Raw genomic sequence first — 18,323 nt, 5'->3', positions numbered from 1 at the left:
GAGCAAAAAAGGGGACATCAAAGGGCACTAGTTGTTTTACAAGTACATTAATAGGTAAAAGGGAAAGAGTAGGGCCCATTAAGGATCACAGTGATAATTTGTGTGTGGAGCCAAAGGATGCAGGCAGGGTTCTAAATGAATACTGTTCATTCCTGAAAGAGCCAATTGGTGTATAGAAATAAGGCAGAATGACTGTGATAAAATTAAATTAATGTAACATAGAGAGGAGGTTCTGACTGGTATGCCATACTAAAAGTACACCAATCTCCAGGCTCAGATGAAATGTATCCCAGGCTATTGAGCGAGGCAAGGAAGGAAATAGCAGGGACACTGGCAATAATTTCCAATACCTCTCTGGCCACAGGAGAGGTGATGGAGGACTGGAGGATAGCTGGTGTAGTACCAGGAGTTAATGTGGTAGCATTATTCAAGAAAGGAAGAAAGGATAAACCTGGAAATACAGGCCAGTCAGTCTAACCTCAATGGGGGGGGGGGGGGGGGGGAGCAAATCTGAGACACAGAATTAATCTGCATTTGGAGAGGCATTGATTAATTGTTTATTTTTTGGGGGAGGGGTCATGTCCTACAGCAGAGGGAGAGATGACATCTTAGAAGGTTCCTGTTCAAAATCGCACCACCCCTCCTTGCCCATTTCGCCTGAAGATCCTGTATCTTGGAATATTGAGCTGCCAATTTTATCCCCTCTCAACCATGTCTCAGGGTAAAGCAGTTGATGTGGTGTATATGGATTTCAGTAAAGCATTTGATAAGGTTCCCCACGGTAGGCTACTGCAGAAAATACGGAGGCATGGGATTCAGGGTGATTTAGCAGTTTGGATCAGAAATTGGCTAGCTGGAAGACGACAAAGGGTGGTGGTTGATGGGAAATGTTCAGACTGGAGTCAAGTTACTAGTGGTGTACCACAAGGATCTGCTTTGGGGCCACTTCTGTTTGTCATTTTAATAAATGACCTGGAGGAGAGTGTAGAAGGATGGGTGAGTAAATTTGCAGATGACACTAAAGTCGGTGGAGTTGTGGACAGTGCGGAAGGATGTTACACGTTACAGAGGGACATAGATAAGCTGCAGCGCTGGGCTGAGAGGTGGCAAATGGAGTTTAATGCAGAAAAGCGTGAGGTGATTCATTTTGGAAGGAATAACAGGAAGACAGAGTACTGGGCTAATGGTAAGATTCTTGGCAGTGTGGATAAGCAGAGAGATCTCGGTGTCCATGTACATAGATCCCTGAAAGTTGCCACCCAGGTTGAGAGGGTTGTTAAGAAGGCGTACGGTGTGTTAGCTTTTATTGGTAGAGGGATTGAGTTTCGGAGCCATGAGGTCATGTTGCAGCTGTACAAAACTCTGGTGCGGCCGCATTTGGAGTATTGCGTGCAATTCTGGTCGCCGCATTATAAGATGGATGTGGAAGCATTGGAAAGGGTGCAGAGGAGATTTACCAGAATGTTGCCTGGTATGGAGGGAAGATCTTATGAGGAAAGGCTGAGGGACTTGAGGCTGTTTTTGTTAGAGAGAAGAAGGTTAAGAGGTGAGTTAATTGAGGCATACAAGATGATCAGAGGATTGGATAGGGTGAACAGTGAGAGCCTTTTTCCTCAGATGGTGATGTCCAGCACGAGGGGACATAGCTTTAAATTGAGGGGAGATAGATATGACAGATGTCAGAGGTAGGTTCTTTACTCAGAGAGTAGTAAGGGCGTGGAATGCCCTGCCTGCAACAGTAGTGGATTCGCCAACACTAAGGGCATTCAAATGGTCATTGGATAGACATATGGGCGATAAGGGAATAGTGTAGATGGGCTTTCGAGTGGTTTCACAGGTTGGCGCAACATCGAGGGCCGAAGGGCCTGTACTGCGCTGTAATGTTCTATGTTCTAACTTGATTGAATTTTTCAAAAAAAGATGAACAGGTATGTAGATGAGGGCAATGCATTTGACGTAGTCTACTTTGACTTCAGCAAGGCTTTTGATAAGGTCCCAGATGGGAGACTGATAGAAGAGCCCAGAGGTGTTTTTCTGACTAGATACCCGTGTTCAGTGGGGTCCCACAGGGATAAGTGTTTGGGTCCTTGCTGTTTGTAGACTGTATAAGTGACATAGATATGAATGTAGCGGGGTTCGATCAGTAAGTTTGCGGATGATAAGAAAATTGGTGGGTTGGCAAATTGTATCAAGGATAGCCTTAAGAGTACAGGAGGATATAGATGGGCTGATCAGTGGCATATGGAATTCAATCTGGATAATTGAGGTGATACAAACACTTGGGCAGGACAAACAAGGAATGGTAGAACCCTGGGAAGCATCAAGGATCGGAGGGACCTTGGGTGTGCATGTATACTGGTCCTTTTGAGGTAGCAGGGAAGGTAGATAGTGATTAAGAAAGCATATAGTATACTTGCCTTAATTAGACAAGGCTATGCTGGAACTGTATAAAACATTGGTTAAACCACAGCTAGAGTATTGTGTGCAGTTCTAGAATTCATATTATAGGAGAGATGTGATAGCACTGGTGCAGGATGTTGCCTGGGCCTGGAGAGTTTTAGCTATAACGAGAGGCAGGATAGACTGGGGTTCATAGAATTTACAGTGCAGAAGGAGGCCATTCGGCCCATCAATCTGCACCAGCTCTTGGAAAGAGCACAAACTTAAGCCCACACCTCCACCACATCCTTGTAACCCAGTAACCCTACCAACCTTTTTTGGACACCAAGGGCAATTTAGTATGGCCAATCCACCAAACCTGCACATCCTTGGACTGAGAGAGGAAACTGGAGCACCCGGAGGAAACCCACGCACACATGGGGAGAACGTGCAGACTCCGCACAAACAGTGACTCAAGCCGGGAATCGAACTCGGGACTATGGAGCTGTGAAGCAACTGTGCTAATCACGGTGTTACTGTGGCGCCCTAAATTTTCCTCTGCTCCATGATTGCTGCGTTATAAAATTATGAGGGGCATTGATAGAGTAGATAGAGAGAACGCTTTTTAAATAAAAATCTATTTTTATTATTGTCACAAGTAGTTTTACATTAACACTGCAATGAGGTTACTGTGAAAAGCCCCCAATTAGCACCCTTGTGGGGGAATCAAGTACCGGAGGCATAAATTTAAGGTAAGGGGCTGGAGGTTTAGATGGGGTGGTGAGGAAAATCGTTTTCACCCAGAGGGTGGAGGGAGTCTGGAACTCACTGCCTGAAAGGGTGGTGGAGGCAGACACCCTCATAACTTTGAAGTAGTATTTAGACGTGCACTTGCAAAGCCAAGACATGCAAGGTTATGGGCCAAGAACTAGAAAATGGGATTAGAATAGTCAGGTGGTTGTTTTTGACTGGTGCGATGGGCCTTTTGTGCTGTAGGCCTGTGACCCACACAGGCATATTTTGATCATTTTTTTTTTTTTTTTAGTAGCGAGAATGTCCCCTCCAGAAAAATAGGTTATACATCGGGAGTGGCACTATACAATTTTAAACCTACTGTATCACATAAACCAAATCAAAGTGAGAAAATAACTTGTAATACCTTTCTAGACAACAGTTCTACCAAACTTGCATCTGGGCAGGTCTCACGAATGAATAATTCCAATGTTCCTCCCAATCCACAGCAATTCAGCTAAAATAAGATACTGCCTTGTAAGATTATAGAAATCAGCTTCAGTTTACATAAATAGCAAAGAGAGCCAACACATCAAATTAAACATTTCCAACTGCAACAAGTTCTCATTTTTGGAAAACAATGAATAGTTTTAGATACGATTTAAGAAAACCAAAGCGGCACCCCGCCAGCATTTCTTAGCCATCCTCAATGGCCCTTGATAAGGCACTGGTGAGCCACCTTTATGAAACACCTTGATGGAACACTTGTGTTCAAGTAGTGATTAGAATAGTCAGGTGGTTGTTTCTGACTGGCACAGACGTGATGGGCCTTTTGTACTGTTGACCACTTGTGACCCACTCAGCGTGGTTGGGGAGGGTGTTCGACAATTTCTACCCAGCAACAGTGAAAGAACTGCAGTATACGTCCAAACCAGTATGATGTGCGACTTGTGTGCATTCCTGTAGATAGCGGTGCTACTGTGCATCAATGGTGGATGGAGTGAATGTTTGTGGGGGTGCCAATCGAGCAGTTTTCTTCATCCTGGATGGTGTTGAGCGTCTCGAGTGCTGTTGGAGTTGCACTCATCCAGGCAAGTGGAGAGTATTCCAATGCACTCCTTACTTGGCCTTGTATATGGTGGACAGGCTTTGGGGGAATCACTCACCGCAGTAGCCGAGCCTCTTCCCTGTTCTTGTAGCTATAGTATTCATACGACTAGTCCAGTTCAGTGTTTGGTCAACAGTAACCCCCCCCACTTCAGCAACTTCAGGTTTTATTAGCATTTTATGATGTACATATTTTCCAAATATGATGGTAAAAAATATGTAATTTTCAAAACGTAGTTGGGGTTACAGAGAAGGTCTGATTTTCATACAAATGAATACATTTTCTAATATTAGCATTGGAATGATGGGGATTGCCAAGTCATCAGAATAGATATTAAAGATATCATTTTTTTAAAATTGTGGAGCATTTACACTTCATTAGCATTGACGTAAAATATTTCCCCCCACACAAATTACAGCTTGAATTCAGGATTCAAAAAGGTGGGAGTTTCACTGCACTTTATTTCAAAGCTAGTTGGGCTGCAACACTGATGCAAGCCACACAAGTTGGCAACCGGTATGAAGGCAAAGCTACCATAGACAGAAAATTAACTTGCGGATGCACATCAATTTGGTGAAAGTTATAACATCAAACATATTTCATTAAAGAACGAAAAAGATTATCAAAACCAGATCAAGAAATTAATAACTTACCCCTTTCTGTATTGCTATAAGAGCTGCCTTCTTGCTCTCATCCTTTTGATGAGCCACGTATTCAGTATATACAGATTTATAGAACTCGTTCACCTCTTTAGTGACCTGCAGGATACAATTAAAACAAGAGGCGATTTATTCAAAATAAAACTAAAGAGGTTAAAAGATGCAACCAAGCTAAGTTACCTCCTGTATTATTGTACGGTAGTTATAACAAAAAAAAAAAAAAAATCTTGCTGCATTACAAACTTAAGATAATTTAATCGGAGCCAAAAACAGAAAATTGAGGAAGAGTTCAGCATCTGTGATATCATCTCGTCACATGCTGCCTGATCCCAAAATTCTGTTTTTTTGGCAGTCAGGTTTCCGTCATTCGCAATTTTTATACTTTTTAAATCAAGTTAAATGATATTTTCCTTATGAGCTAACAGACAAAACAGCATGATAAGGAAAAGATTCCTCTGCAGTCCTCAACTTATTACTTGTCTCCTGGCACAGTCTGGGGTAATGAAGTGTTGAGGAAGTAAGTGGTAGTGCAAGCTCTCTCTTAATAACCTGGCATAAGACTAGTTCAAATTACTTTACTGGTTTCTTTTGAGATTATCTGTGCATTATTTCACACCAATGAAAAACAGTAATACTCATGTTTTAGTTCTGTAACTGATCATTTAAAACTTGGGACAATATAGTTGGGGGAATAGGTACTGCTCGCTACGGCAGTGATTGGGAATGCCAAAGATTTGTGTGTGTGGGTGCATATCTATGTTTGATAGCCTCTCAATTTTCATAATCCCAGTAAAATTGATAAATTAAGTATCTCTATCTCACTTGGTGCTGACATGAAATTGCTTAAGCTAATTCCAGATCACTGCCTGAACTTAAAATTGAAAAGAAAAATGTATGAAGGAGACTTAGAATTTCCCTAGGTCTTCCACCATCCCCAGTGTATACCCACATGTTCATCTTGCAGTATACCAGGGAGGAGTACAGTCCATGAGGCAGTCACATCTTTCAGGTTAAGCAATATTTTAAAAATAAATTTAGAGTGCCCAATTTATTTTTTCCAATTAAGGGGTAATTTAGCATGGTCCTATCCCGCATATCTTTGGGTTGTGGGGGCGAAACCCATGCAAACACAGAGAGAATGTGCAAACGCCACATGTACAGTAACCCAGAGCCGGGATCAAACCTGGGACCTCGGTGCCGTGAGGCAGCAGTGCCAACCACTGCACCACCGTGCTGCACTAGCAGTATTTTAAGAGGTGGTTGATTGCCAAGGGCAGGAGGGTGCGACAGGGAATCAGGCATGTACGGGGATGCAGCGATCATGATCCTGGACTTGACTAACAGGTACAAAGGCACCTCTGTGAATGACAGCAAGTACCGGCAGCTAGATGGACAAACTGATCATAGTATAATGGTGCAGGAAGCAGTGGTGGGATTGGCAGTGACAGGGGACAGCATATTAAGTGGAATAGATTCTCTGCAGCCACAAGTAGGAAGCCCTAAAATTGTCAAAAATCAATAGCACAGGTAGAAATGAATAGGTTTGATTTAATACCCATTATGGATATGTAATTGTAAAGTGACCAAAACTGGGAACGAAATATTCCAGGATACTTAAAATTTATGGAGGAGTGACAAAACACTAATTAAAGAAAAGACTGGTATAAACACAATAGAAAGGATTTTAGCTCCCCATAAAAATCAAGAAACAGTACACCAGCAAGTGGTAGAACACATTTGCGAGTTGCTGATGGGTTCCCTAACAGTAGTTATAGTTTAGGGAAGAGTATAAATCAGGAAATTAGAGGTGCATGTAACAGGGATATTGCAGTAATCATGGGGGACTTAAATCTATATCGACTGGTTAAACCAAATTTGTAATAATCGTAGAGAACAAAAGATCTTAAAATGTAAACACGATAGTTCCCTCGATTAGTATGTTGAGGAACCAAGAGGGAATAAGGCTACTGTAGATCTATTATTGTGCAATGAGGAAGCATTAATTAATAATCTTGTAGTAAAGGGGCCTCCAAGGAAATGTGACCACAACAGGATCGACTTTTATACAGAATTTGAAAGTGATTTGTTGAGTCTGAAGCCAAGGGCCTACATTTAAACAAATCAACCTACTTTGATCTGGACAAATTGCCCAAGGTAATTGGGAAGATTAAAATACGTGACAGCAGACAACCTATAGCTAGCATTGAAACAAATATATACTCTTTTAAAGGCAAAAAGAAAATCCACAGAAAATATGGTCCAACAATGGCTAACAATTAAAGATTAGATTATGAAGTCAAAGAAAGAATTTACAATGTTGTCAAGAGTAGCAGTAAGCCTGAGGACTTGGGAGGATATTAGAATTCAGCAGAGGAAGACTTAGAAAATGATATGAACAGGGAAAATTCAGATAGGTTTTTATTTGATGGGTCTGGAGAGAGGCACAGGGACAGAAAGACATTGGGACAAAACTATTAAGGGGGAACCTCATGGATATGTTATCCATGGATCTCCCATATTTGGTTCCAAATTCAATGCAGATATATGTGTGAAAGTCTCTTCTCTCTGCGTTGTCCCGAAGAATGAAAGTTAGAAAATCTCACTTCAATTCCTAATTATGGGTCAACTAGCCCAACCACAGCAATTTAGCAATCTAATTTAGAGGGAGTTATGATTGGTGTGGTAGAGGTTTGGAACTCTCTTCCACAAACAGCAATTGATGCTACATCAGTTGTTAATTTTAAATCAGAGATAGATACATTTTTGTTAAGCAACGGTATTAAGGGATATGGCCAAAGGCAAGCATATGGCGTTAGCACAGATCAGCCGCGATCTCATTGAATGGTGGAGCAGTTTTGAGGGGCTGAATGGCCTATTCCTATTCTTATGAAATAGAAACATGGCCCCATAGGTACAGCAAATATTGTTGGGGTAGAGTTTTACTACAGCTAATCTGGGAGTCGTTGGTGACAATGGATGGCTGAAATAGTTTAGTGTTTTATTCCACAACACCAACATCTAATACGTTGATCAACACAACTAAGCTATCAGAAGCAGAAACTGATACATACCTTGTCCTTATTCAAAAAGCCCCATATTCCAGCTGCTATCTCAACTGCAAATATGACCAGGAGAAACAAGAAGAACTGAAAAAGAGAGTGTTAATTACATACAAATTATTTAAAGATTAGTGCTGTACAAATTCGAGACTTGCAGAAGGACAAATACCTTAACGCTGGATTTGCAAGAATATATTTTAATTCTAACTAGCATCTCAAGGGGCACAAATGCAGCATCACAGAAAAGTGAAGAGTGTAAATGGCTATTCATCCAGAGTCAGGTCCTGACCAGGTAGCAATGGAATGAGACTCTGAAGGTGGTTCACTCTTTCAGCCTCACTTCATAATTCAGACCCAGTCAGCCAACGTACATAGAACATAAGTGCAGAAGGAGGCCATTCGGCCCGTCAAGTCTGCACCGGTCCACTTAAGCCCTCACTTCCACCCTATCCCCGTAACCCAATAACCACTCCTATCCTTTTGGACACCAAGGGGTAATTTAGCATGGCCAATCCACCTAACCTGCACGTCTTTGGACTGTGGGAGGAAACTGGAGCACCCAGAGGAAACCCATGCAGACACGGGGAGAACGTGCAGACTCCGCACAGACAGTGACCCAGTAGGGAATTGAACCTGGGACCTTGGTGCTGTGAAGCCACAGTGCTATCTACCTGTGCTACCGTGCTGCCCAATAAATTTATACTCCATAAATTTAGTGTAACAGTGAAGCTGAAACCAAGTTGCACTGACTTAGTGAGAGTACATCATTATTCTTGGTTTTGACCATCTAAATAGTATGTAGTAGCCAGAAACCTCAGCAAATCACAGCAATTTCATTTTACTGAAGAAGAAATTCTGTTGACTTCAAACTAAACAAGTATGGAAGTCCAATTTAAAAACGTTTTGCACCAAGTCGAAATATCGTTCCACCCCCTCCCGATATTTCTCATCTTGGATATTTCGTTAAAAGCCCCAGAAGGGACTCAAGTCTTCAAAGTTTACTAAACAATTTCTTACAGTAACTTTAAGATTTCTGCAGGCACTTCAGAATAGCTTTTATTGGCCTAGACAAGTTGATAGGAACCAGAACTAGGGGGTCAGTTTGACAATAAGAGGTAAACCTTTTAGGAGGGAGGTGAGGAGAAATGTCTTCACCCAGAGTGTGGTGAATCTGCAGAATTAACTACAGAAAATAGTTGTGGCCAAAATGTAGTGTAATTTCAAGGAATTAGATAAAGCTCTTGGGGCTAAAGGGATCAAGGGATTTGGGGGGGAATGGTGGGAACAGGATATTGAACTGGATGATCAGTCATGATCATAATGAATGGTGGAGCAGGCTGGAAGGGCCAAATGGCCTCCCCCTGTTGGGTACATCGCAGAATCAGATAGATGGGCATTGAGGGACTGACATTTTCTCCCTCCTCTAGCCTGTCACCTCTAAACACAGTCCATGAAGGTTTTAATTACGCAGTTAATGAAAATTTGATAGTACATCATAGTGGCTGGCAATTCATGAGCTGCAATGTAGTAGGTTATTCATGAATGCCCATCTTCTCAACCTTGCCCTCGTCCGAGGTGTGGTGATCCTCAGGTTAAATCACCACCAGTCAGCTCTCCCCCTCAAAAGGGGGAAAGCAGCCTACAGTTATCGGTGATCATGGCGACTTTACAACGGAGGCTCTTGCAACACATTGTTTTGGTGTCACTGATGGCAAACAGACTAGGGACAAATAGCACTGGAAGATATTTACTGAAGCCTGGATATTAGCACACAAGTCTTTCTCAGGGCCAGATAGATATTGATTACAGGTTACAGAGAGAGATGGCAAATAACTTCACCTCAATTTAATAGGTATAGCATTAACTGTGTCCATGCTTGCAATGTACTTGGGTCTCAAAGAGGTGCTCCTTGCAAGATGTTTTCAGTATCTGCGTCCACTCAAGAGTTTGAATACAAGTTGCCTTGTATCTAATGATTATCCTCCTTAACATCTAATGATTATCCCCCTTGGCAGCAGTGAGCCTTTGGGGATGAAGTAGCTCTAAGATGACACATTTGGTAGTGCAAGCTGTTATCTATGTCAACTCTCTTCCAAAACTGGGTGATTTAATACCTGAACTAACAGGTCCACGTATCCCAGGGAAAATGTTGGATAAACGGCTAGCTAACTTACCTCCTATTGGAACACAGAAGAGTAGACCTATGGAATGGGATTCATTCCCAAAAGACTGCAGATAGCCCAATAGGTCAATTCCTTAACCGATTTAGCTGAACAAACAGTGGATGTGCCGGTAGAGAACGGTTTTATTTGTTTAAACTTCAGAAGGACTGGAGACTTACATTTTGTAAGGTCCTGTCAAGCTATACCAAAGATCCCTGTACGTGGGATGCCAGTTATCAGGAAACTGTATGCTCAGTATTAGGCAAACAGAAATGCAACACATGGATTTGACAGTAACTTTGTTTTGAGATTAATCAGCATTTTTAAAAGTTTAAAATGGCAAAGGTATTGTTAACTTCTGCCATTTAATGTGCACTTTCTGTGCAAAACAGATCTAGTCTACGAGAATGCGTCTACTCAAAGGCCAACATCACAGATTATTTTTGCCATGTATTTCAACTTACACATCCAAGCATGCATGTAGATTCCTGAATTGCGCCACAACATCCTAGGAAGCCAACAATCATCATCAGTGCACCAGCTGCAATCAGGATATAGACACCTGTAAGGAAATGCATAAATCATGAATATGTATGTGCAAGTGAATGGAACACCCACATTTCCAAGTTCCCACCATGTCACACACTATCCCAACTTGGAAATTTATCACATTCATGATCACTGGATTAATATACTTAAACTAACCAACACACAGCACTAGATAGGCTACCTTCATCACAGCAGTTCGAGACTCACACCAACTTAGAGGATATCTAGGGATGTGAATTAAATGTTGGCCGTGCTGGTGAAATCCAAATCCTAGGATTTATTTTTATAAAGTTCACTAAAGTACTGCGAGACTACATCATACTCCGTACAACTCCGGCCAGGGTACCAAGCAACATTTCGGAGTGTCCAGGCAGCCCATTTGAAAATTTTAAAAAATATATATAAATTTAGAATACCCAATTATTTTTTCCAATTAAGTGGCAATTTAGCATGGTCAATCCACCTACTCTGCACATTTGGGGGCGAAACCCACGCAGACACGGGGAGAATGCAAACTCCACACGGACAGTGACCGAGAGCCGGGATCGAACCTGGGACCTCAGTGCCGCGAGGCAGCTGTGCTAACCACTAGGCCACCGTGCTGCCCGCCCCATTGGACAACTCGAACAGCAGAGTCCGCTTCCTTCCGACAAGAATTAACAACTCGGGGAGTGACATTTTGTGCACGCATCAGAGCAGCTGCTTCCAGATTTGATGAGGCTGTTCTCTGTGCAACCTGTGATTGTGTAAAGTTGGGATTCAGCAGACTGCGCATATGTGCACAGTATATTTACAACTAGAATCTATTTCTATCAAACAGAGGTGTACATGCCAAAGAGACGTTTTATTTGATCAATTCTTTTGCACTCAAGAATCTCACTCCAAAAGCATGAAAATAAATCCCCAAATTAAAACAATTTAACATATTCAGGTGTTCCAGAAAAACAGAACTATACTTCTTGCATAACATACAACTCTATCTGAAGCATAATTCAGCACACTTACTGCAAACATGAACATTTTCTACAAAGCTTTTCTTCACAACAAGGAGCAGGAAAGATAATATACAAGATCTTTATCTTTAGCAGTTGCAAATGTTCCAGCAGTTACCATTAAAAAATAAACTACAAGTCATCCAAATCATCAGGGTTAGATCACATCCACGTAATCCTTCAATTGAAAAACAATATTTTTCACACTGAAGACAGTGCTTTAGAGGACTGAAAGGAGAACATGACAGGGGGAGCGATTCCGCGAATCTGCACTCAGGGAAAACATCTCTAATAGGAAACTCAGGATTTTCTATCCATTCAATTTATTTAAATAGATGGAATGTCAAGGTCTATTTGTGCACATTTTAAGTGCTGGTTTCATGCTTCAGCTGCCGTGCAAATATTCAGTATCCTCTTGCTTTCAGCCAAACTTGCATATCGGGTAGCAAAGTTAAAAATTGCAACTTTTTGGAACCCTATACTGAATGTGGGGGTTTTCCCAAAGACGCCAACAGTTTTGCACACTATTTGGTTTCTAGCTGGTTTTGTGCAGCAACGACCTTTTTTAAAAAAAATTATATTTACTTAGTCTGACAGGTCTCTTTCCAACACGAACACATGCAAGAGGCCATTTTGTTCAGGTTTTCATAAAAACCTACCATGTTTCCTATTACAGCATTTCATTCTAATCTTTTCCCTCTACCTAGAAACTTATTCCCAAACTCACTCTTTATGAAGTGTTTCCCATTATTCCTAGATATGTCTTTTGCCTGTATGCACCCATCTTCCGCAGTCTTCTTGAATTAAAAAAATCTTCACTCTCCCAGTGCCTGCAGGGTTTCACCCCCATAACCCAAAGATGTGCAGGTTAGGTGGATTTGCCACATTAAATTCCCCCTCAATTGAAAAAATACTCTCTGCCATGTGAATTTTCCTTTCCCACTTCCATGTTCTTATGTGCCACAGTCACTAAACACAGCACTCCGTGAAATATCAGTGCAGTTTTATAAAGCCCCAACATTTTAGGTTTGTGCTCTACTGATTTAGCAAGGTGGCTTGGCATGTTTGTTTGGCATAGTGCTATGCCAAACAATGATGCCAAGCCACCTTGCGAAATGAAAGCAATGAATGAACATAATGGTGACAGGTCAGGTCTCTAACCAGGAATTGGGCATTGAGAGATTATCACAGCTCTGGGACTGTTGTTCCCGCCTCTATCTCAACCTCATTTAAAGAGTTAACAAGCTTGCAACATCATCAAGAAGGCTGGTCATTGGACGTCCCGTGTGGCATGGAAAACATAGGATGAGGATGCAGATTTGAATCTAGTGTCAGATCAATCATGTCTTCTTAAATGGTGAAGCAGGCTCGATGGCTGAATGGCCTGCTCCTCGTTCATATGCTGCTGCAGGATTTGAAATATTCTGCAATTTTTTTGTTAACTGAAGGGCAAATAAGTATTACACACCCAGGAGGAACTCAACCCACATTCTACTACAATAAGTCCGTCTTACTGAGTTCCAGGCAGAGCGCACCTTGATAAGGGAATTTGTAAGAATTACGCAAACAGGATATCTAGCAATTTCTTTCACCAAGTGCCTAGTATCTAATACTGAAGCACAATTCTGTGACATAGATCTGAAAGATCCTCATCATCCTCTCTATTCCTCTGCAATAAACAAAGCTAGAGCCCAGTGCTACGGAGCAGACTATCAGCTGACAATAAGCAGCATCACTCACCAACTTCCCAGCTAGCAGGCTCAGATCAGGGAGAACCGACAAAAACATGTTGGAGACCTTGAATACTTTTGACAGCTAGGTTCCATTTTCAGGCATTAAACGCTTTCATACAGAAGATAATGATTAATGACAGTACAGCAGGTAATTATCCATTGAGACCATGCCTACTCAGAGGAGCACACCTTTGCTTACTCCCATAGTTCTGTGAATGTTTCCTATTTAAGCTCTTACACCATTTGCGTTTTCAAAAGATTTTGGAATCTGCATGTATTAATTTTTCAAAATGGATCCCAAATTACAGTGCTCTCATTTTGCCTCTCTCTCTCTCTCTCTCTCTCTACCCACCTCCCTCTTTCCCCCCCTTCCCATTACCACCTCTGAACCGTCTAGTCACTGGTGTTTCTTTCTGATTTACTCATATCAAAATCTTTCATGTCGGCAAAACGGAACATCCCGACGGCAGAGAATCCAGCCCAGGTTGAATAATTACTGTGTGGAACCATTCACCTCTCTAGCATTAACATTGATCAGTTTCATTCTCTAAATTCAAAGACATATTGTGCAGCAAAAACAGGGGTTAGAACATTCAGCCGCAGTGATGTTTAAAACAGCTGACTGATGGCGATTTAATCAGAGGACAACTACATCTCAGACGAGGGGCAAGGTTGAGAAGGCGGACTTTTGTGAATAACCTCAGCTGGTACGGGAATTAAATCCAAGCAATTGAACCCGCTCTGCTGGCCTTGCTCTGCATCACAAACCAGCTGCCTAGCTAAGTGAGCTAACTGTTTATGTTCAGCAAACCAATCACTTTCCAGCACAGATTTTATACATATCATATACGACGGACTGGTGCTAATTTCTGTAATTTTGTATGTTCTGTAAAGCTATTCTGTATTTTTAATTGATTTGCACCAAACACCAACAAGCATAAACATACCATAGCAAAGCAGTTCTCAATAAAAACAATGCTCCATTTTAATGATGTCCTACAGGCTATAAACATCTTGACTGATGAATCCACATGCCATCTTATCCAAAAAAGCAGACATCAAAACCACTCATTACATCCTATACATACTCCATAACTTGCAAGTACTACCCACTTTGTAATCTTTATTAGTTTTTGATGTTATCCACAACTTTACCACTAAATCCCTTGCTTAAAAGTAAAGTATCCGAACCAAATTTTAATGAGGTGATTCGTCCTGTGTAATTGACACATTAAGAACGCTAGTTGGAAATGAAATTAACAGATGACCATCACCCTCAAGAAACCAATTAGAAATAGATCATACACCACAGACCAATCATGGATTGATGTGCCCCTTAAACCAATTAAGAATTAGTCTCACCTCATTTGTGACAATCAGAATGAAAACACGCCATTGATCATGCTGTGGGTTTGGCTTGGAAAGCATTAATAAGCAGTAGCTCCCAAGCAGTAGCTTTCAATGAGAAAGACGTAACAAGTTTGAAACTGAAGTGCATACAGCCTGCTGTCTACAGAAAAAAGTTATGAGGAGAGAACGGAAGCCAGAGTGTCAACCTGAATCTCAGACAGAGTGGGAAAGCAAGAGCCGGAGAATGAGAGTCCAGTCCTGCCCTGTTTTTGATAAGAATTGATCTACAAATTATTTCAAATTTCCTGTTACCCATATGGTTAAATTCCCAAATGAACACAACTGGAATTGGAAGTTCATAGTACCTAGAACTTACAAGCCTTGTTTTTGTGTCAAAGCCAATGGAAAACAGGTATCGCTGCCTTTCAAAGAAATCTTTTGTCAAAGTGAACTTTCTGATGAGAGTTCATACACAACTCCCAGGAGCTGTAAACTCAAACCTCCTTGCACCTCGCAATCTACACACAACTATAGAAAATAAAAGCAGAATTTTCATATTTATTATGGGGGATAATGTAGGGAAAACAGAGTACACAACTTTTTTTTGCACTAGTCCAATAGTCTAATTCATTAATGCTGACACTAACCTAGCACTTGCTGGAAGAGCCAAGTTTTTGGGTCTTGTGTAGAATAAATATAGATGACCCCTCCCTTTCTTTAATTCCCTTCCAGTAACCCACTATCTTAAAGATCTGATATCTTACCTATATAGAATGTAGAAGGATGGTTTTCAATTTCAAATATATCCTTCGTTTGTGGATCAAAACGGAGCCATAATCCAATTGCCAGGACTGCAGTACCTGCAAGCTAAGATAGAAGAGAAACAGATCATGAATAAGACTAGTCACACATCCAAGAACAATTCCAATATTTTAACCACTTAGCCAAATCTGTAGGCAGTAGATTTGAAAGGCTTGTGTATAAAAATGCATGTGTCTGTACAATTACTTGTACAAATATTCAATTGAGATCTCACATATTGTACCGGTTTCACAAACTCATCCATCCACCAGTTAACGAATGCCAGAAGTGGTCGAGAGATACAGGGGAACAATACACATTTACTTTGCAGAATCAGCTGGAGTCAGGTAACTGTGCAGCACTGGAGGGTGACATTTAATTGACCCAGGGTTAAATTTGTTTTGTAGGGCTATTTTTGATTTTCTGGGGCTCCTTTATTAGGTGATTCAGTCATGGAGTAAGCATAAAAAATTCAACACAAATTTGGAAGGTAAAGGGTTCCTTCTTTAGCTAGAGAAGATAGCACGGATGCCAAATGGAAAGAATATACAGCAGCTCATGCAATCTCTCGATAGGAATTAATCAGATCAAAATATCACGCTAGCCATAGTATCAATATACATAAATTTATATCCAACATCTGCACAGGCACTCCCCTGGCCTGATAACCAGCACACAAAAAATGCTGGCTTGGAAGAATTAATCAGACCAAAATATCACGCTAGCCATAGTATCAATATACATAAATTTATATCCAACATCTGCACAGGCACTCCCCCGGCCTGATCACCAGCACACAAAAAATGCTGGCTTGGCACATTGGTAGTGCCAACCTGGCACCACCTGGGCTCCTTGGCAGTGCCAGGCTGACAGACAGGTGCACTGCCAGTGTGCCAGGCTGGCACCAGCAGTGTCAGGGTACCACCCTGCCCAAAGGGCATGTGCATAGGGCCTCCAATCCCCTGGGAGACCCCCACGAGTGCCGTTCCGTTGAGTCCCAGTTTGTGGAGACCAGTACTGAACAGCACTCCCCCGAGATCTCCTGTCACCCGAGGCGAAAGGGATAGATCCCAATGCCTTGGTTACCTCGGGAAACTACACATTAAAGTGAGACTAGCTGTCTCGCTCTAATATGCAGATTTGCTAAAATGTGATCCCGTCCATAAACTAAACAAAGATGCTTCTGAATCTACATCAGTGACCTCTGAACAAAGGAGTTGCCTGGCAATATCAGGAAACTCACACATCGTCATCTCCGGAGAGCCACTAACGATTCTGGACACTGGAATGTTTGTGAAACAATATCTATTTTCTGCAATCTCTGCACTGTCCTTCTTTCTTTCTCCCTCTCTTAACTATCCAAATGCGAGGGGGACATCGCGAACCCTTTTTCACGCTTTTGATGTTTGCAAATAAACTAACTATATTGCTGTGGAGTGAATAGAAAATTAGATCACGTCAAAATTGAGGGATTGGGAAATAACACTAAAGGAGGAAACAAACCAAAACACCTTTCTGTTCAGAGATTGGAGGGGGGGGGGGGGGGGGGGGTGAGGAGCAATTAGTGCTGTTTAAATTAATCCCTCTCCTGCCTGTAACAATTAAACCTTCTCCTCCTGAAAATTTCAAGTTGTGCACGTTATTTGTGCCAAGTCAGATTTTAAAAATATGGTTTGCTGACATTTGTATCCATCGTTCACCATCTTAAGCCATGGCATCTCTTACAAACTTCCAAACCTTCTTCAAAAACACCTTGTCCTGATTCTTCATCAGACAAGGCAGCTGATGATTGTTGATGACCATCATACAGCTGAACGTGGTCTACTCTTGTTTACCCGCTTTGTACCAGCTGGTTACAGATGATTTTACATTGAAGTCATCCCCAGAAGGGCCCTTAAGGGAGATCATGATGTTGTTGATGATTTACCTCAGCAATCACTTTTAATTCAGTTCATGAGGGAAAAGGCCCTCTCAGCTTTGGCTGTGGCAAATGCTATGACTTGCATGATCTCCAATAGATAAAAGCCTCTCTTTGAATAGCCTACAGCATGAAAGTGTGCCACTGTAGTATATTTGGACTATCTACTTTGGTTTGAGCTGCTTGGCTATAGCTCCATCAAATTTGCAACCTGGGATGGAAGGATCTTTTGAATTGGCAACTAACAAAGAACAGTACAGCACAGGAACAGGCCCTTCGGCCCTCCGAGCCTGTGCCGACCATGCTGCCCATCTAAACTAAAAACTTCTACACTTCCTGGGTTCATATCCCTCAATTCCCATCCTATTCATCAATTTGTCAAGATGCCCCTTAAATGTCACTCTCGTCCCTGCTTCCACCACCTCCTCCAGCATCAGGTTCCAGGCACCCACTACCCTCTTACTTGCCTTGTACATCTCCTCAACCTGCTCCTCGCACCTTAAACCTATGCCCCCTAGTAATTGACCCCTCTACTCTGGGGAAAAGTGTCTGACTATCCACTCTGTCTATGCCCTTCAAAATTTTGTAGACCTCTATCAGGTCACCCCTCAACCTCCGTCGTTCCAGTGAGAACAAACAGAGTTTATTAAACTACTCCTCGTATGCCCTCCATACCAGGCAACATCCTGGTAAATCTCTTCTTCACCCTATCTGGTAGTGTGGCGACCATAATTGAACACCATACTCCAAATATGGCCTAAGGTTCTATACAACTGCAACAATGCCCCGACCAATGAAGGCAAGCATGCCATATGCCTTCTGGACTACCTTCCCCACCTGTGTTGCCACTTTCAGTGACCTGTACACCTAGATCTCTCGGA

At 41.8% G+C, this 18,323-nt stretch overlaps 1 protein-coding gene across 1 annotated transcript in view; it reads right to left on the bottom strand.

The window, feature by feature from the left end:
• Window positions 1-18,323, bottom strand: part of cd9a (CD9 molecule a) — a 59,967-nt gene that overhangs the window by 4,857 nt on the left and 36,787 nt on the right. Inside the window, exons 2-6 of the mRNA XM_072471683.1 lie at window positions 15,488-15,590; window positions 10,564-10,661; window positions 7,950-8,024; window positions 4,873-4,977; window positions 3,539-3,628 (exon numbers count right to left, since the gene is read on the bottom strand). Coding sequence (XP_072327784.1) covers window positions 3,539-3,628; window positions 4,873-4,977; window positions 7,950-8,024; window positions 10,564-10,661; window positions 15,488-15,590 — 471 coding nt within the window. The remainder of the gene's footprint in view (window positions 1-3,538; window positions 3,629-4,872; window positions 4,978-7,949; window positions 8,025-10,563; window positions 10,662-15,487; window positions 15,591-18,323) is intronic.

Source organism: Scyliorhinus torazame, chromosome 13 (assembly GCF_047496885.1).
Source record: "Scyliorhinus torazame isolate Kashiwa2021f chromosome 13, sScyTor2.1, whole genome shotgun sequence".
NCBI lineage: Eukaryota > Metazoa > Chordata > Chondrichthyes > Carcharhiniformes > Scyliorhinidae > Scyliorhinus > Scyliorhinus torazame.
The sequence above is the reverse complement of the archived record's forward strand: the minus strand, read 5'-3'. Positions and strand labels throughout refer to the sequence as shown.